The sequence below is a fragment of the Pseudophryne corroboree genome, chromosome 5, assembly GCF_028390025.1.
Source record: "Pseudophryne corroboree isolate aPseCor3 chromosome 5, aPseCor3.hap2, whole genome shotgun sequence".
Classification (NCBI taxonomy): domain Eukaryota; kingdom Metazoa; phylum Chordata; class Amphibia; order Anura; family Myobatrachidae; genus Pseudophryne; species Pseudophryne corroboree.
In genome coordinates, this window is record NC_086448.1 from 156744336 (window position 1) to 156766058 (window position 21723).

General features: G+C 40.3%; 1 protein-coding gene across 1 annotated transcript in view; it reads left to right on the forward strand.

The window, feature by feature from the left end:
* The window catches only part of LOC134927416 (sodium channel protein type 5 subunit alpha-like), a 782837-nt gene that overhangs the window by 288824 nt on the left and 472290 nt on the right, over positions 1–21723 (forward strand). The window contains exons 5-6 of the mRNA XM_063921835.1: positions 15683–15811; positions 21441–21532. Coding sequence (XP_063777905.1) covers positions 15683–15811; positions 21441–21532 — 221 coding nt within the window. The remainder of the gene's footprint in view (positions 1–15682; positions 15812–21440; positions 21533–21723) is intronic.

Genomic DNA, 21723 nt, shown 5'->3' on the forward strand with positions numbered 1-21723 from the left:
ACCTTTTTTACAATATGATGTCAGCTCTGGAAATATTTGTTTCATTTCCAAATATAGACTATTGCTCTCATTATCTGGATAGAAATCTATGGAAAGAATCGTGTTTATCTTTTTTTTTTGTCCATAAATGTAAACAGAAGATTCAAACGCAATCAACAAAGCAATAAGTTGGCTGGTTTTACCTGTTGTGACAAAGGCAATATGATAATCACCAGCATCTGCTGCTTTGAAATGCAATGGCTTATCTCGTCATTGTTACCGAAAGAAAGGAAAATGCTCCAGGTTACACGGCACATGAAATATCTCCTGTCTACAGGATCCAAATCACTGCCACATTGACTAACAGCCGAGCAATAATAATAGATGCAATTGCAATAGTCAGACTTTGTCATGAGGCCTAGAACTGCATGGGACTAGAACCGCTGGACTCATGCCATAGATTTGGTTTCTGAGGATGTTAGGTGTTGTAGTCTAACAACTGAAGTGTGTTGACTTTTATGAAGAGATCTAGTTAAACGATGATGTTATTTAGTAACTGTATGATATGCAAAAGATCCCTTGCGAATAACAAATTACCATAATGCAGCATTGTGGAATCGGTATTATAGTATATCAGTCCTGAAATAATTCATGAACATTTTAGCATGTAACTGACTCTGTCATTTTATTGTCAACTGAGAACGATCATACCTCTCATTCTCTCCGGGAACAGAAAGGGGTACATTAGCCCCCACTGTCTGATTATACACACAGTATGTAACACTCCTAGATTGTGCAAAGTCTGAAAAGCTTCTCTCAGAACATTGTGTTGGTGGATGCATAAATGGTCTTTTTGAGCCGCCACCGCTTGACTATATATGAAATGAATAGATATGATTAGATGTGTGACACTGTCAGTGAAATTACTACATTTTGCTATATGGGAATGACTAGAAATGAGTTGCTCTATGGTAATTATTACTATACATATGTGACATTACCATGTGTTACTCTATATAGTCATTTTCATCCGGCAAAGTGTGGGAATGATTATATACAAATGTTATTGTACTTTATGACTACTACTATTTGTGTCTTACTGTATGGCTGCCACTATGTGTTTTATTAAATTGCTAATACTATGACATGTCACTGGGCAATATTGTGTGTGTGTGTGTGTGTGTGTGTGTGTGTGTGTGTGTGTGTGTGGTTATTTGATATATGTGTCACTGCATGCCTAATACTGTATGTTTGTGTAGCTGCTTTCTGATATTGTATGTGTGTGAAACACACATATCGTATTATCCATGTAAACCGAATATAGAATTGATGATATATGTTCTCCAGATGGTTACAGCATCTCCCGCCATGTGGTGCGATGGCATGCTGTTTATAATAATGATGTAAGGGTTAATGAGCTTCAAGTCTCTGAAAGCTGCCTCCAGCTATTGGCTGGCCAGTGGCATGTACCTTTGCAGCAGGAACATGCGGTGATATAAATGGCTGAGGAGGTACTGGCCAGTACCAGAGCCAGATTTACACACAATATACCAGCCCAAGGGTGCATGTGGGCATTATACACAGGTGCAGCAGTATATACTTCTGGAAATTTGGTGCGTTTTGATCAGAGATGTGCAGACAAGGTAGGCAGGCACTGCCTCACATGTCACAGACTTTTTACTCCATAGTTTGGATTACAAAAATGATTAGAATAATACAAAGAAGATATTTCTAATACAGTCTTTGTATTTTTCATATACTTTATATGGTCAAAACTCTGGCACATACGTTAGTATGACAGGAAAGGCCCTGCCTCACCTCACTGCACATCACTGCTTTGCAATGGGTTGAAGTCCCGCCCTGCGTCACCGCCCACTGGAGTGTGCAAACCGTGAAGAGGCCCTAGACCAGGGGTAGCCAACTCTGGTCCTCGAGAGCTACCAACAGTTAACCTTTTCCAGTTCTCCTCACAGAATCACAAGTGAAGTCATTAGCTCCATCTGTGGATCTTTTAAAATGTGTCAGTGAGTAATTAATACACCTGTGCACTAACTAGGTGGTCTGGAAAATGTGAACTGTTGGTAGCTCTCGAGGACCAGGGTTGGCTAACCCTACCCTAGACCTGTGTGACACTAGGTTAGGATACCACCCCAGAAAAAAGTAAAAAGCCGAATCATGGACCTTGGAGAGGAGGAGATCATTGAAAAGGGGATGAGTTTTTGTAGGATATGGGCAGAGCTGTAGGATGGGTATGGAATTGGAACTTCTGTGCGCTCAGCAAAATGAGCCAGAAGATGTCTGTGTGGTCATATAACATATAACACAGACTAAGGAGTCTATTTATGAAGCAGTGAAAAGTGTGGAGAAGTGAGCCAGTGGAGAAGTTGCCCATGGCAACCAATCAGCTGCTACATATCATTTTATAGAATACATTTTATAAATGTTACCTCAGCACTGATTGGTTGCCATGTGCAACTTCTCCACTGGCTCACTTCTCCACTCTTTTCACTGCTTCATGTATAGTGACTCCACAAAAGCAGCCAGACACAAGATCATGTGCCAAAGCAGATATTGAAAATAAGAATATTGGTAATTTATTTATTGTTTGTAATTACATAAATTCTAATAACAAAACTTAATTTTATACCCAGTTAATTTCTAAGTAGCAGAACATGCTGCAGTGCAAATATACTCACTGTTGTGCCCAGATGAGTTCTCTACTGAGGTCCATACTTTAATCATCATCATCTGTGGCCTGTAATCACTTGGAGATGCCCGGTCCTACTTTTTAGTCTCCTCAGTCACCTTGTTGTACGGCTGTGCTGCTGATTGTGTATTATTACTCTGTTCTGCCAATCATGTTCCACCTGTCATGAATCAGTGTCTTAGCCCCTCTTCCTGTTCAGCACCCTATCCCTATTACTCTCCTTGTCATTCCTCACTCTGATTAATGGCAATGTCATCTCCCTCTTTCCTCTATCCTTTGTCCTTTCTCCTCCATATGCCTCTCATCCTTTCCTTATCTCTTATTTCCCTTCTCCCTTGGTCACAGAACATCCCCCAATCTTGCCTCAGTACACTCCCCTTCTCATCTCACATCTCCCTTCCAAGTCCCTTGTTTGGGATGCTCCTGCATCCCAACCCCCTCTCACTCCCATAGCCATGCTCCTTAACCATACTACACAGCATCAACCCAGTCTATCTACCCCTTCCTCCTCTTCACTCCTCCCCCTTTCTCCTGGGCCCCTGGGATGCCAGGGCTGTATGTAACAAACTGGCCTTTATCCATGACTGACTCTCCATAACCCATTTCCAAATCTCTGAACCTCTGTAAAATCTTGGAAAACTGTATTTTTCCTTCTGACACCACATGCCCTTCTGCTCTCTCATTGGGAAGCACGGTTGGACTGGTAATTCTGACAAATGCAAGAAGAGCCGATGGGCTGATAGGCCTGGCCATGCAACTATGCCTCCCGGAGCTTTGTTCGGCTGACATACATAGTGGTGCAAGGAGAAGCCATGTCCTGTGACTCACAGCACACCCACGTGATGCATAACCATGCCCCTTACAGAGATGCAGGGGCTGATAAATAGCTCCAATTGGTCCCTGTTGGTAAGTCTCTCTCCACCATACCCCTCACTCTGTTACTAGGTATGCCGGTGGCGTGAGGGGTTTTCACTCCCCTGGCTGCACTTTCTGCATCCTGGCTTCTGATTTCTCAATATCCTTTTCCACCTTTGAGGTCCACCCAATCAGTCCACCCAACTGTTCATGTGATGCAGTCATAAACCATCCCTCTCGCTTCACCTCCAAGATAACTTGAAAGATTAATTTGTAATAGACCAGAATTCTTCAGCTACACAGAGTATAGAGCTAATTATACAGCTTATTATTAATTTATAGTGTATACATGAGTGTGAGCTCTGTATCAGTAGTAACCGCCTTCCAAAGATAAAAGAAACCACTTATTTGATGCATTTAAAGCTCCATATGATTCTGACTGGTGAAAGGAAGCCGGTTTTGACAGACCTCTTGCACCTACCATGGGGCTGGTCTAGTGCCAGTACTAATGATGGCAGTTCTGCTGTTTTGGCAGCTAACATAAACTTAATTGGCGGAATGGGTTTCCACTGACGCATGAACCCCCACTTTAGCCCTACTGATTATCGCATTAGCATGAGGTAGTAAATTAGGCTTCTGCAGCTGCCCGAAACTACAGCCCCTCTATGTGTATCTCACTATATTGCTGATACTATATGTGTGTGTAACTGTAGGGCTGATACTATATGTATGTGTCACTGTATGGTAGATACTGTATGTGTGTGTCACTGTATGGCTGATACTATATGTATGTGTCACTGTACGGTAGATACTGTATGTGTGTGTCACTGTATGGCTGATACTATATGTATGTGTCACTGTACGGTAGATACTGTATGTGTGTGTCACTGTATGGCTGATACTATATGTGTGTGTCACTGTACGGTAGATACTGTATGTGTGTGTCACTGTAGGGCTGATACTATATGTATAGAGAAAGTAGTGAGTCCTAGTGTGCGCAAATAGTGGCAGCCCACTGAGAAAATGCCAAAGGAGATTCTTCCCACAACTCCTAATGTATGAATGTGTAAACCAAATAAAAATGTGCAATCTCTATATAGGTGCCAACTATAATGAAAAGGAAAATATACGTTCCTTTTAAACCATAAATTAGGGCGGTATCAAGATGTGTAGTCTTCCTTCTCCCTTCTTATGCCACTTGTCATGCAGTTTCCATCAAGCGAAATTCCTCCACATGCACCGTGTATTTAATAGGACAGAGAAAATTGCATAGTATAATACGTTTTTAATAATAAACACTCTTTATATAAAAAACAGCACACGATCCACTTCATAAATCCTGAATGGTGAATCCAAAACAATTACCAGCTAAAATTGTACAATGAACAATAAAATCCTAAAATCCATCGTCATCCTCCAAATAGCAACACTCAAATTCCGGGCACAACTTGGGTAATGCTGAGATTCACCAGAAATTCCTGGGAGTAAGAGAGAAGTTTGAAAACCAGTCGGCGACCCGGACCCGCTCACTGGACCTCTGAGCTCTGACCCCTCCTGGCAGATGCAGAACCTCTGTCACCGTTGTTGTGCCCCAACATACCGCCCTGATTTATGGTTTAAAAGGAACGTATATTTTCCTTTTCATTATAGTTGGCGCCTATATAGAGGTTGCACATTTTTATTTGGTTTACACTGATACTATATGTGTGTGTCACTGTACGGTAGATACTGTATGTGTGTGGCACTGTATGGCAGATACTATATATGTGTGTCACTGTACGGTAGATACTGTATGTGTATCACTATATTGCTGATACTATATGTGTGTGTCACTGTACGGTAGATACTGTATGTGTGTGTCACTGTAGGGCTGATACTATATATGTGTGTCACTATGGTAGATACTGTATGTGTGTGTCACTGTATGGCTGATACTATGTGTGTGTGTCACTGTACGGTAGATACTGTATGTGTGTGGCACTGTATGGCAGATACTATATGTGTGTGTCACTGTACAGTTGATACTGTATGTGTGTGTCACTGTATGGCTGATACTATATGTGTGTGTCACTGTACGGTAGATACTGTATGTGTGTGGCACTGTATGGCAGATACTATATATGTGTGTCACTGTACGGTAGATACTGTATGTGTGTCACTATATTGCTGATACTATATGTGTGTGTCACTGTACGGCTGATACTATATGAGCGTGGCACTGTACAGCTAATACTATATGAGTGCGTCACCGTACGGTAGATACTATATGTGTGTGTCACTGTATGGCTGATACTATATGTGTGTGTCACTGTACAGTAGATACTGTATGTGTGTGTCACTGTATGGCTGATACTATATGTGTGTGTCACTGTACGGTAGATACTGTATGTGTGTGGCACTGTATGGCAGATACTATATATGTGTGTCACTGTACGGTAGATACTGTATGTGTGTCACTATATTGCTGATACTATATGTGTGTGTCACTGTACGGTAGATACTGTAAGTGTGTGTCACTGCACGGTAGATACTGTAAGTGTGTGTCACTATGGAGGTCATTCCGAGTTGTCCGCTCGGTAAAAATCTTCGCATCGCAGCAATTTTCCGCTCAATGCGCATGCGCAATGTCCGCACTGCGACTGCGCCAAGTAAATTTGCTATGCACTTAGTAATTTTACTCACGGCTTTTTCATCGTTCTGGCGATCGTAATGTGATTGACAGGAAATGGGTGTTACTGGGCGGAAACAGGCCGTTTTATGGGCGTGTGGGAAAAAACGCTACCGTTTCCGGAAAAAACGCAGGAGTGGCCGGAGAAACGGAGGAGTGTCTGGGCGAACGCTGGGAGTGTTTGTGACGTCAAACCAGGAACGACAAGCACTGAACTGATCGCTGATGCCGAGTAAGTCTGAAGCTACTCAGAAACTGCTACGAGGTGTGTAATCGCAATATTGCGAATACTTCGTTCGCAATTTTAAGATGCTAAGATTCACTCCCAGTAGGCGGCGGCTTAGCGTGAGCAACTCTGCTAAAATCGCCTTGCAAACGAACAACTCGGAATGACCTCCCATATTCCTGATACTATATGTGTGTGTCACTGTATGACAGATATTGTATGCGCGTGTCACTGTATAGCGGATACTATATGCGCATGTCGCTGTATGGTGAATACTATATGTGCATGACGCTGTATGGTGAATACTATATGCATGTGCTGCTGTATGGTGAATACTATATGCGCTTGTCGCTGTATGGCAAATACTATATGCACGTGTCACTGTATGGCGGATACTATATACTCATGTCGCTGTGTGGTGAATACCATATGCGTATGTCGCTGTATGGTGAATACTATATGCACATGTTGCTGTTTGGCGGATACTATATGTGTGTGTCACTGTATGGTGAATATTATATGCACGTGTCACTGTACTGTGAATACTATATGCACGTGTCACTGTATGGCAGATACTATATGTGTATGTCGCTGTATGACGGATACTATATGCGCGTGTCGCTGTATGGTGAATACTATATGCACATGTCACTGTTTGGCGGATACTATATGTGTGTGTCACTGTATGTTGAATATTATATGTGCGTGTCGCTGTACGGTGAATACTATATACACATGTCGCTGTATGGTGGATACGATATGCGCATGTTGCTGTATGGTGAATACTATATGCACGTGTCGCTGTATGATGAACACTATATGCGTGTGTTGCTATGTGGCGGATACTATATGCGCATCTCGCTGTATGGTGGATACTATATGTGCATGTTGCTGTATGGTGGATACTATATGCGTATGTCACTGTATGGTGGATACTATATGTGCGTGCTGCTGTGTGGCTAATACTATGTGTGTGTGTCGCTGTATGACTTATACTATATGTGTGTGTCACTGTATGTCGGATACTACAGTATGTGTGTATGTGTCACTATGTCAGATACTATATGTGGGTGTCACTATATGGTGATACTATTTGTGTATGTCACATAGCCAGATTAAGGAGGGGATGCAGCGCATACTGTACCCCGGGTCCCCCTGTGTCAGGGGCCCCCGGCCAAAGCACACTGATATCACTAGTTTTCCCTCTTAATGAGAGATCCAGAATGCGAGCAGGACAATATGCAGTGCAGGCAGAGACACAGGAATATCATGTTTCATGAGCTACAGACAGAGCTTTCTGACCAGAGAAGAGATAGGAGGGTGGAGTGAGCTGTAAGTGACACAGGGATCCCAGCTTCTCCTCCTCCCTGCCTGGGTGTCTGGGTCCTGTGTAAACTGTTATGCAACTAAACCATTTACGTCTAGCGATAGAGACACATACAGAGATTCCTCCTGAGTTCTGTCCCAGTGTGTAAGTAGTGCAGAGGCTGCTGCTATTCTTGCATGTAACAAGATAAATTATTTTATTTTTCTATGTGTATGTTTAAGTTGTCTTTGTTCCCCTACAAGAAAATTGTATAAAATAGTTGTGTTTCAATTAGGTGGAGCTATCTGTATAAACAATACGCAGGCATTATTAAACTATTAAAACAAATATACACTATTGGTTTCAATATACACAATCTATACCTCCCACCGTGACCCATTCCAGGACGGACAAAATGCTCTCTACCTGGACTTCCTTCTTAATTTATGATTGCAAACATCTGTGTTGAACTACCTTTCTTATCAATTAAATAGTTCAACACAGTTGACATCAATCATATATTAAGAGGGAAGTCCAGGTAGAGAGCATTTTGTCCCTCCTGAAATGGGACATGTTGGGAGGTATGCACAATCTAATATACATCCCCCACCTTCCACTGGGGCCCCCCTGTCTTAAGTGCCCCGGGTACCCCCAAGGCTTAATCCGGCCCTGGTATGGCGGGTACTATATGTGTGTGTCTGTGTATGGCGGATACTATATGTGTGTGTCGCTGTATGTCGGATACAATATGTGGGTGTCACTGTATGGTGATACTATATCTGTGTGTCACTGTATGGCGGATACTATTTATGTATGTGTTACTGTATGGCAGATACTATATGTTTGTGTATATACGTGTGTGTTACTGCATGCTTGACTGACACTGTATGTGACATGTGTCACTGAATGGCTGATACCATATGTGTTGCCATTGAATGGTTGACACCGTACATGTTACACTGTATGGAGATGACTACTTATGATTTACTGTAGTGAAATGGTTACTTGTATCTCTTTATATAACAGTACATGCACAGTCTTATATACACATACATGGAAATAATGTATGCATGGCCATGTATGGTTTATACATGACTAGTGATCTAAACTTTTCTGCATATAAACCCCCAAAACACCAGTCTTAAGATAGGTACACACCATACAATTATCTGGCAGATCTAGTTGGTTGGAATGAAAATCTGGTAATGGATAAGAGCAAATGACAAGCGACCATTTGCTCCCAAACACTGCAAAACGGACAAAAACAGTCGTTCATCCAAGTTGGTTAAATTTGTGTTTAACTAATTTGTATGAACAACAAGTTTTGTTTGTTTTCCAGTGTTTGGGAGCAAATGAGAGATTGTAATTTGCGATTATCCATTGCCAGATTTTCATTCCAAGCAGCTAGATCTGACAGATTATCTGCCAGATAATTGTATAGTGTGTACCTAGCTTTACTGTTACAGGTCTGCAGTATTGATATCATTGACATAAAGTATCATATTTACCAGTGTAGGTAATAGGTATAATTATATGGGTGACCTGCCTTATAGTTACAGAATGCATTGTACACATATTTGTATGTGTTAATATTGCTATTATGTTACATTATAAAGCATTTTAACAATGTTTAAGTGGAGTGATTATTTCAGTGACATACCCGTTAATATCTTCATATACAAGAGTCATAAAGAATATAAAGGCTATGTTGTAACATTGCATTTGTTGTCGGTGCAAAACGTGTTCTGAACCACGGCAACCTATAAGAAACTTGCTTTTATTGTCTTACTTGCACTAGATACTGTATGTAACAGCTAATTGCTGATTGGTTGTACTGGATAAATGCAATGCAAGTACCTAAGCACTATAGTTGAACAGCAGCTTTGTGATGAATAAAAAGCAGCAATACACACAATCAAGTTAATGCAGCTTATTCTGTGTGGATGAAAAGGACAAAGGGACGTTTAGTAGCAATCAGGGTGTAAAATAGCGGAAAAGGATGTGAGTGTAGGCATATATTTAACATCACTTATATAAGCTCCTTCTTTTGCAGGCACATTAGGCATAGGCACCTGGTATTACAGCACACATGGCTGGGTACAGTTCAGTGTACATTACAGGTGGGGGTGCAGAGACGTGAAAGCTTTTAAAAGGGATCTACAGTATCTAATCCAGCAGCACTGTACAAATATCTGCCACCCACACATACTTCTCTGATTAATTTCACATTTAGATTTATCAATTCATGAGGAAACTCGGTGGTAAGCAAAACCTCTAATTCCTACGTTTCAGATATTCTTATAGTTACGTATTAGTACAAACACACTGAAAAGCATCCTGAGTACAGTGCCTTATGCTAATCCACAGCACAGGTGCACAATAATATATCATGGTTGTCTGATATTAGACCAGCACATATTAGTTATTAAATAGAGTTCTTCATTTACATTGGAAGAATAGAATTTGTTCAATATATAGGGACTCATTTTGCAACCTAGTTGTACTGAGAGAAACACTCTCATACACCGCAGTGTCCTCCTGCCCTGAACATGTTAAATATTGACCAGCCATTCATGTCAGGACACAAATACAGCAGCAACTCTTAGAAAAATCAATTTTAAATGTGCTGTGGAAACATTGTTGGGCTACAGGATGCAGCACGAAACATACTGTAGAAACATTAGAACAAGACATTTTAATTTAAATCAGTCTAATGTTTGATAATCTTCTGTTTCAAATGACCATAGGTAAATTTATTATTTAACCTCTTAGTCATTTGCCACTCCTTTGTGGTAATCCCAGATCCCTTTAACGTAGATGTACATATAGGGAAAGCAGCCGTATTTGTGGGCTGAGCATGAAATCATGAGCTTTACCTCAAATGAAGGGAGAGATTTATCAAAGCTTGGAGAGAGAGAAAGTACAAACGAATCTGCTCTTAACTGTCATTTTTCAAACACAGCCTGCAACATGGCAGTTATGAGCTGATTCGTTGGTACTTTATTTCTCTCCACTTTATCCAAGCTTTGGCTGAATCTTGGTACATCCCACAAAATGTCTGTCTCCACTGTGTCATTATCCATGCTACTCTGTGCATATTGATTTTCCTCATGGGTTTGTCAATAATTTCCTAACTACCTAATTTTCCATTGAACGTGACATTCAGAGATAACCATGGTTAAGAAATTGGACTATTTTTAGGATTACATAGGATATTTCCAATGGCAATCATACTCAACCTAATTCACTTCAGAGATGTTCCCATACAGATCCAACATGTAATCGTCATTACTGTTATAGCTTCAGTTATAGTAACAAAATAGCCTTGGATTTTGTACAAGAAGTACATCTTTATATTTCACATTTGTTTGTACAAAATACAAAACAATGACAAGCATCATAGTGTACACTGTATTGTAAGCAGCTAAATAGCCCAAATCTGTGACACCAGACACAAAACTCCCAGAGTACACTTCCAGCGGATCCGGTTAAGATGCCTTGGGGCCTATATTAAATTCTGGTTTAGGACCCCGTCCCCACTCCATTCGCCAAACCCCACCCACACACATGCACTTTCAAATTGATTATAGTAATCCAGTCTCATTGGATTCTTGGTTGGACCCATAGACTTAATGGATAATACGGCTCTGACCTCTAGAACCTGACTAGTGTTTTTAGCCTTTAGAAGTCCTATTTCCCAGAGAGCTGGACATGCTCCCAGCACTACATTGCCCCTAAGTTTGAAAATGTGGCACCAGTGCATGATACATAAATGTATACGTCCCATGGCAAAGCATACATAACGGATGTGCTCGAAGGTGAAATGCAGATATTCATATTGGCCAGGGGAAGTTTTTGCAGGTGTCAGAATGCTCGGTATGTCGGCAGAGGTAAGAGTGTCAGCAATGCAAAAACTACACTAACCTGCATCCAGGCAAAGGTCAGGGCGAATGGCAATCCAAAGAGAAGTCGGCATACAAAATATAGCAAGGCAAGCAGCAATGAAAAGATTCAGAACCAGACATATACTAAGACAGAGGTAGAAAACATCTTTTACTCCAGCTGCCAGTCCATCGACTTCCGAGTCACTTTTATTTTTGGAGTGCCACCTCAGATACACAATCCCCCCCTTCACGACAGAATCAGGGGGGTCATTCCGAGTTGATCGCTTGCTGGCAGTTTTTAGCAGCCATGCAAACGCTAAGCCGCCGCCCTCTGGGAGTGTATTTTAGCTTAGCAGAAGTGCGAACGAAAGGATCGCAGAGCGGCAAAAAAAAAAAAAAAATTGTGCAGCTTCAGAGTAGCTTCAGACCTACTCAGCACTTGCGATGATTTCAGACTGTTCAGTTCCTGTTTTGACGTCATGAACACGCCCTGCGTTCGCCCAGCCACGCCTGCGTTTTTCCTGGCACGCCTGCGTTTTTTCGAGCACTCCCTGAAAACGGTCAGTTGACACCCAAATGCCCACTTCATGTCAATCACTCTGAGGTGAGCAGTGCGACAGAAAAGCTTTGCTAGACCTTGTGGGAAACTACATTGGCTGTTGTGAAAGTACGTTGCGCATGCGCATTGCGCCGCATACGCAGAAGTGGCTTTTTTTGCATCATCGCTGCGCAGCGAACATTTTTATCTAGCATCAACTCGGAATGACCCCCAAGGACAGTTAGCAGAATGTTCTGCTCTCTCCTACCTGGTCTTGAAGCTTCATTACCTGTGGATAGTCATGTTTTATGTTCAGTTGGTGATTGTGTGGGCCCTGTTTGAAACAATTGTATACACACAGTACAGGAAGCTACGCAGCCTGGATACACTGCACTTATAATGGCCAGAGAGGAAAAAAGCTACACTGTGAGGGAGCAGGAAGCTAGTAAGTACGCTCCCTAGAAGCAAGACTACTATAACCACATCTGGCTGTAGTGTGACTCTGTAATCATCACAAACTACCAGAATGGCTCTACAGATGTGTCCATAGATGCAGGGCAGCCAGCGGAAGGGAAACTAACTTGTGACGGAACACTTCTCCACCAATTGCTTCTGGCAGAGAACGCATAATAAATACATTCCAAACTACAATAATCTATTTGTTAACACTGTGACATTGTGGTGGTGGTGGCTGCTGCTAAATTGTATTAATTATTGAAGCCTGTCATCTGTGATCTCTATGATTGAGGAAAACCCTGACGAGACAAAATAACTGCAAGTTACTAATTCAAAATAAGTGCAAATGAAATGCATGACAACGGTAAGTGTGAGTTGAACATGAATGAAAATAATAGATAAAGGCTGAAAGGAATTATCTGCGATATAGAGACCAGTACACATTTTTATAACATAAACGTAAATGATTATATTAAAAATTGTCCAAGTACATACACAGTAAATGGCAAATTTGAAACTATTGTTCCATCAAGCTGGTGTGCTCAGATCAGCGCTGTTTGCTGTGTATCCCTGGTAAGAGCTGAGAGGTATGATTTGTGTAATCCATGCTGCAAAGCAAGAGAACAGAACTCACCATGATTCATCAACGTTCCATCTCCCTATCTAGGTTATGCTCATTAATGAATTGATTTCCAGGATGTGGCGCCCATGCTTGATCTAATTATTGCCCGTCCATACGGAGATGCTGTATTGAAGCTCCCATTTGCATAATCATGTCCTCAACATCGTCTATTTAACAGACACTATTAATATTGTTCAGCATGTGCATGATTAACTGCAATGTAATATCTGCATGGAGGGTCAGTAAATTAAAACTGTTCCACAGAGAGAAATAGTGTTGTACCATGACAAAAACACAGTAAACCCATTGCAAATGCTTATCTTCTAAGTAATAATACTGCATTATTAGGGCTAAATTTACTAAAGCTTCTAAAACAGATTTGATGATGTTGCCCATAGCTACCAATCAGATGTTGTCTATCATTTTCTAAAAGGCAATAGATAAATTAGAGACAGCATCTGATTGGTTGCTATGGGCAGCATTACCAGTTCTCTTTTTTACAAGCTTTAGTAAGTTTACCTCATAGTATCTTTTAGTTTATATTATGAATACACTAGCACCAGTGGATTGAATGGTGCCTATCACCTTTTCATAGATTATGTTACTAAATTATAACTATATACAAAGAACTAGTGTACAGTGTAAACAGCTTGCCACATGTGTGTGACGTGCAGTAATGACAGTGATAACACCACACATCATGATTTGCAGTGACTGAAAGAGGTGAGATATTTAAGTGCTTTGATGCTAAACAACTCCAAGAGCCACTAAAACGACACTAGACATGGGCCACATCTATTGCAGCCATCTTTCCCTTAGAGCTGAACATGGTCACTAGTACACAGGAAAAATGGAAGACACTGCACCAATAGGAATTGAGAATGATGTCAAATATATACTAAGAGAACAAAGCAATTAGTGCACCGATGTGCACAGCCAGGGACATATAGTATGCTTGGGCAGAGGTCAGAGCAGGCAGCAAACAAGATTTGTCAGCCCCAGCCAGTGTACAGCTGTTTATAGATAGGCATGGCTAGTTGGAAGGTTTAGATTACAGGTTTAGAATAAAATTACTATATTTATCTAGCAACTTGTTTGAAAGAGAAGGCAATAGTATTTTGTTCCCTTCCTAGAACACAAGAAGGCTATAATAAAAGCCCACTGCTGGGCCCAAGTTCCCGATGGGCCCTTGACAGATGGTCTTTCTGTGCCTTTATTAAAACTACCCTGGCTACAACTGATATTGGGGTCTTGCTCATACAATCGTCTCTCCAACTTTTATTATTGAGATTGGGGCAAAGTTGTGTCCTATTAACTGAAAAATAGATGACTGTCAGGATCTTGCTGGCAAGAACCAGGTAGCAAGGAAACTAGTTCAAGATAGGAATCCAATGAGCAGCATGTCTACATAGATTGGTACAGTTCATATTTTGTACAAGAACACAAATAATCAAAGTGTAGCCAATGGTAAGGGCAGGCAGAGTTTGGTGTGCTGCCCTGGGGTGGTCGGGCCTGAGCCGACTTTGTGGGGTCCAAGCCCTGGACCTATGCTTAGTTAGGGACCTCCAGTAATAGAGCAGCCGTGAAGTGGCCTGGAGGCTTATCATATCTTTTGCAAAACATATGTAACGAAGAACTCTAAATTTCCTATTATTACATAGTATATAGTTCTTCTTACTAACAGCCAGCAGAGTGCGTGGGAAAAATCCCTTTTGTATTTCTTGTCTAGAGTAATCCCCTCCCGCAGCACCTGGGGATTGTTACCAGCTTGATTAGAGCAGTTTTCCACTATTTATTAGAGTTTGAACAAAGACAACTGGTAAACAAGGTGACTGAGTAATTAGTAGGTGCAATTAAATATAACCAGATCTAGATACAATTCAGAGTGATTAATAATCTGACACAGGAAAGCAGGAGTTCTCGCTCTTTGCAGGGTTAACTCCAGACACAGGCTTCCTAGGGCTTAAATGAAAAGTAGAGGCAACTGGATTTCCTATAGAACTTACTAACAGGATCTTTGGCTATTGGATCATTGGTTCATGTCAAAAAGGAGTATTGCGCACATTGTGAGCTTGAACACTTTCATTGGGCCAAACAACATTTACACACTATGAGAGGCAAGATCAAGGAACGCGGGTCCAAACATTTACAAATCAACCATAAAGAGCAGATAACTATAAAAGGTTGGTGTCTATTTCCGACAGTGGTTTATTTATATTACTCACATAATTTGTACTTTACCTTCTAAGATTAGGAATTAGGTTTTCTTTATATATTTGCATTTAAGATTAAATTATGAACTGTATGCTGTTGGATCTCATTAAATAAGACTCTGGTGCCTCCCTGGAAACAGCACCAGAAGGCAGCCGCGTTATGGTGTTCATCGAAATTCAAAGGTAAACAAGTTCTTTACTTTGCCTCTTCTTACACACTCTAACCAGGTATACTTTCACTGGCATTTACACTTTTGAATCAATGATAAAAATCCTGGCAAGAGGGTTCTGTATGAAAGAATTTACCTTCCTGCGAGACCCATGGAACTGGCTGGACTTCAGTGTTATTGTTATGGCGTGAGTAGAATTTGTAAATTTATATGTTGTGATGGTTGATTTTTGTGTAGCTTTTTATGATTTAATAATTTGCCACATATACATATATATTTATATAGTAAAGATATACAGAAAAGGAAATACGTGAATTAATCAATATTATTGAGATTATTTTTAATGACCTCCTAAAGGTGTGTGTCCATCACCTGACTTTAGGGGTGGTATTTAATACCACCCAAGCTCGGCGGCCGTGCTGTATGCTGGCCGAACTCAGACTTTTTTTTAAAGGGGCAATCACAAGGCAAAACCATGCCTTGTAAGTGATTGCCCCTTTAAAAAAAGTCAGAGTTCGGCCGGCATTCCGCATGCCCACCGTACTCGGGCGGCATTACATAACGCCCTTGGTGTAATTTATATGTATCATAAAGTGAGCAGCTTTTCCCTGGCTCCTGTATTTCCTCACTGTGGAATGGGCCACTGACTGACGCACATACAGAATGCTCATGAAGTTTGTGGATCTTACTTACAGCATAACACAACCTTCATTACTGAAGGTGTGAACACACCCCATCAAAATTTAACTCTCTCCGCACATGTTACATCTGCCCCACCTGTACTGCACATGGTTTTGCCCATTAGAGAAAACTTTGCTGCTGCAATCAGGTCTGAATTAGGCTTTACATTTGGATATGCCACTCCTATTTTGAACAATGTTATGTCTCTTTTTTGGTAGACCCCCATCCTCTTAACCCTAAGACTTCTCTTATTGGTCATTATAATGTACACAAGACAGCAACTGTAGCTCATGCAGATGAGCTGCATGGTTGAAGTATAAGGATATTTATCTATGTAGTTTTTTAAAGAGTTTAATCCTTTTATTAGAATGTCAATGTACATAGACCGTCACATGTCCCATAAGAGTGGGAGTAATGATCCCTATGGTTACCTCATTGTTTGAAAAATGGCAGTTAGGAGCTGGTTGATTGGTACTTTAACTCCGTCCACTTTAGCTCCACCCAAGGCTTAGTAAATAGACCTCTTAGAACTTATTTCATTGTGTGATAAACAGAACATGTATTGGAAGTAGCAATAACATCCATATTTCAGCTTTTATTTTCATTGAAAAACTGTTAAGACTAGTCAGTTTAACCTTTAGTAAAACAAGCCTATAAATTGATTTTAAGCCGGCTCTCTGCTTTTGTTATTCGGCATTTGAAATAGTGCTGTCTGTTAAATAATAACATGGCATGCAATGTACAAAGCAGTGATTGGGCTATAATTTACTGTTATACTGATACTCAATTTACAAAAAATGTTTAATTCATCAGATGAATGAATCAGTGGTAATAAATAGATTTACCAGGCTTGCATTTCATCCTGGAAAATGTAAATGTTTATCCTAATTTATTGTTAAAATCAGTACTTGTGGTAGTAGGTGACCAGCGTAGTTCTATATTCTTTTCTTCTTCCAATTGTGGAGAATTCTCCTGCAGACGTCCATAGCCATGTACAGTGTACCTGTAGCTATAGATACAAATTGTACAGTAGAGCCCTGACCTGTCAATCACTATTCTTAAAGAGATATTTCTTAAACACTTCAAAAATAGACTGCTCTAAAATTTCCTTAACAGTGTGTACCGTTCCCAGTAATACGTGTCCACATTAAGCTATGTACGTTGAAAAATAATTACATTTTACCCTACATATGATTTCATATGTCCTATAATACCAGCTACTGTATAGCAAAGGCTCCAAGTCCCCATTTTTTCTAGTCTACTCCTACAGGTTGTTTTCTCATTTATGGTATTTTCCCCACCTCAGCCTCAATCACACATTGTCATTGACACATGTAGTAGATGAACTGATCCCTTTAAAATTGCTCAGACCAGCAATTTTAAATACACATATACGTATTATTTAGTGGCAGATAATATATATGTAAAAAAACAACAGAATGTGTTGTGTGTAAAATGTAAAATAAAACACATCATATATAAATAAATATATATATATATATATATATTAATAATAATAATAATATGTTTTTAAATGTGATTTGTTCCTATGTACTTTGTTTAAACATTACACAGGGTGAGGGAGCCACTTGGATTAATGTAGGGTATAGAAATAACATAAATGTACTGGACCCAGAAGCAAGATTATTTAATAAACGGCCCATATTTGTATGTTACATTTCAGTCTTATTGAATTATGACTCATAAGAGCTGAATGAACACAGAGACGATTTACCACATTTACAAAAAAATAGTCTTGTAATTTGCATTAAGTTATAATTGTATTGTGAGTACATAGAAATCAGTCTAAATTTAAATATTCTCTTCAGATTACACACTTTAGTGCAGTTCCTTCCAAGCAATGCAATGATTGTTCATGAGAGTAAATTCAGCTATTTTATACAAGGAGAAATTATTGTGGATCTTTAACTCATTCGCTACTGAGGGTTTTCTCGACCTAGTGCTGAGCCTATTTTTGGCACGTCTTAGGCCGGTCACGTACCAAAGTCAGTATCAGTAATCATACCTTGTGGTGTTGTTGTTTTTTTCCAGAAGACTTTTTTTTTCAGAAAATAACATTAGTTTGCTTATCTTTTTTAACCTGGCAGGTAAAGCTAAACAAAATTACCAAAATGAAAGAGAAGTAAAATGACTGTAAATGTGTGTATAAAAAAAATCCAGTACCAATAAATACTTGTTATTTTTTGCATCCACATTAATCCATCTTTCCAAAGTAGCAAAAAGTCAGATTCTATATGTAGAAACTATAAACTCTACCACATCAAATGATGGGACCCCTGTTTTTTTACTGCCAGGATCGGGAACATGTGGGCATGTAAACCTACTAGTAGAAATTAAGTGTCAGGGCAATTCAGTACCTGTGTAATGCAAGAGATATCAGTGATTTATCCTGGTTACAATTCTCCGATAATTTCCACAGTATCCATACTTTAGCCATTCAACAAGTTCCGAAAAACCATTTTTCAGACATTCTGTGTGAAACAGTGTGCCATCCAGAAATGGCGTACAGCCTTTAATAGTCTACACGAGCTGCATTTACATGGCAGCTTGTGCAGCAGAGGGATTTCCCCCCCCACCTGTGTACTTACTGTACCCACTTCACCTCCAGCACTGTCTACTTTGTCGGACCTCTGTGTGCAATGCTTGCAGAGCTGCTGTGACCCTACGCCGGTCCCTACTGAAGCTTCCTCTGGGTCCCAGCATTCAGCGAGGATCCCCATTATCCGAACGGAGTTTTGTAATTACCAACAGATCTGGGGGCAGGGCCTGTATGACTGAAAGCTCGACCACCCGTGCAGCTGACTGCGCATGTACATCACATCAATGCTGCTGCAAAGAATATCGGAGGACCAGAGCAGCAAGCAAAAACTCCCAAACTTCCAAAACGCTAACTCAGCTGAAAGAGCAGCTTTTTCAGAAGTGTTATTTTTGCACAGGAGGAATAAGGAATAGATCTACCGTAATTTTTACAACTAACTCGTAGAGAGTTCAGAACTAAGGTATCACTAGTAATATAGTTTTCATAATGAATAGACCCCATGGTGTGTCCACCAGGCAATCACTATTAATGGTGGGTGCCTCTGAGTTCATATACTATATTTTAAGGTGGAACGCCACTATCCCCATATATTTGTATACATGTGAAGAAGTCACTTCAGATCTTTTTTTCCCCATGGCACACCATTGCGCTCAGTGATATCATCATGCACTGGCATTGTGACATCATGATAGTGCCATCTCATCTTGAGCCTATTGCTAAATGTGAGTATTTCAGTATTATTTGCTTTATCTTATTAAATAATATTTTTTATATGGGCTCATAAGACAGCCAGGTCAAACTGTATAAAGCACTCTGGGGGAAATTTACTAAGCAGTGATAAGAGTGGAGACGTGAGCCAGTGGAGAAGTTGCCCATGGCAACCAATCAGCACTGAAGTAACATCTATAATTTGCATACTATAAAATGTTACAGAGCTGCTGATTGGTTGATGGGGCAAGTTCTCCACTGGCTCACTTCTCCGCCCTTATCACTGCTTAGTAAATGTCCCCCTCTGTCCCTTAAAATGAAGAAAAAGCTAAAGCACATTTTGACAATCACAACAACAAGTATTATCACTACCTACCACAATGCAAAATGTCTAATATAAAATTGTGTTAAATAAGAAGAGACATTTCAGAATCACAAAGTAGAAAATGAGGATATAGCCACAAGTTATATTCTTACATCCAGTCCTGATAATGTTTCCCATTCCCATTATCTCCTGGATAGGTAGCTACCTATAATTACTAGTCTTACCAATATAGTCATTTGAAAGGGTTGAGAAAATTGTGTTTGAGAAGCTCACAGCCTTAACATGTAACAAAGGCCCAGATTTATCAAGCTTTGGAGAGTGATAAAGGCTGTGTTTGAAAAATGACAGTTAGGAGATGATTGGTTAGTACTTTATTACTGTGCTATTTATCGCTCTCCAATGTTTGAGAAATGGGGGCCAAAAATGACAAGTAAACTTGGCTCTCAAGAAGTGCAGTACCTGGTTATACTACAAGCACCCTTACATCTATACTAACACATATATATGTTATTTTTTGCTGTACTTAGGGGGTAATTCAGAGTTGATCGCAGCAGCAAATTTGTTAGCAGTTGGGCAAAACCATGTGCACTGCAGGGGGGGGGGGCAGATATAACATGTGCAGAGAGAGTTAGATTTGGGTGGGTTATTTTGTTTCTGTTTAGGGTAAATACTGGCTGCTTTACTTTTACACTGCAATTTAGATTTCAGTTTGAACACACCCCACCCAAATCTCTCTGCACATGTTATATCTGACCCCCCCCCTCCCATGCAGTACACATGGATCCTAATTCAGAGTTGATAGCAGCAGCAAATTTGTTAGCAGTTGGGCAAAACCATGTGCACTGCAGGTGGGGCAGATATAAAATGTGCAGAGAGAGATAGATTTGGGTGTGGTGAGTTCAAACTGAAATCTAAATTGCAGTGTAAAGATTAAGCAGCCAGTATTTACCCTGCAAAGAAACAAAATAACCCACCCAAATCTAACTCTCTCTGCAAATGTTATATCTCCCCCCCCCCCCCCCTGCAGTGCACATGGTTTTGCCCAACTGCTAACAAAATTGCTGCTGCGATCAACTCTGAATTAGGCCCTAAGTTTTAATGCAAGGCAACAGAGCTCAGGTCACCTTATAGAATAGTGTATCCGTGTTTCCCAGATTAAAGTAAATAAAGGCGACCCAATCTGTCCGTAAGGCACAATATTTCTGTTATAATGATAATCTTGTCTTACAGCTGGGTTACATTGCTATGTCAATGTCTCAGCATTCATGCAGTGGCTTCTTAGATTCATCGATTCCAAGTAACTATGGTTTGGTTCTACAGGTTTGTAACAGATTCATTAAACCTAGCCAATATTTCAGCCATTCGAACTTTCAGAGTACTGAGAGCTCTGAAAACTCTTTCGGTAGTCCCAGGTAAGAGCGCTTCACCTCTCCAGCTCTCGGCTGCTGTAAGCGCTTCAGTCTGTGCCCTGTTTTCCTTCTTTTGCTGCCGTTGTTGGATGGTGTTTTGCTATTGTCTGTGTGTGACTTTCCCTTATTACAGATATGCCACTGAGATTGTCGACCTGGGCAATGTGTCAGCTTTAAGAACATTCAGAGTACTTCGAGCATTGAAAACAATCTCAGTCATTCCAGGTGAGGATTGGGTTAAACACTAAGGCTGCTTGTGAAAGCCCACATACCATTCCAATTAACCAACTGATGTCTGACCATGCAATTCTTCGGAATGGTTCTATGTTGAGAATGAGGCTTGTCTGCAAAATGAATATTTTGGACATTTTCTTATTGATGAATGCTACAGAATTCCAGAATACAATAATTATAGA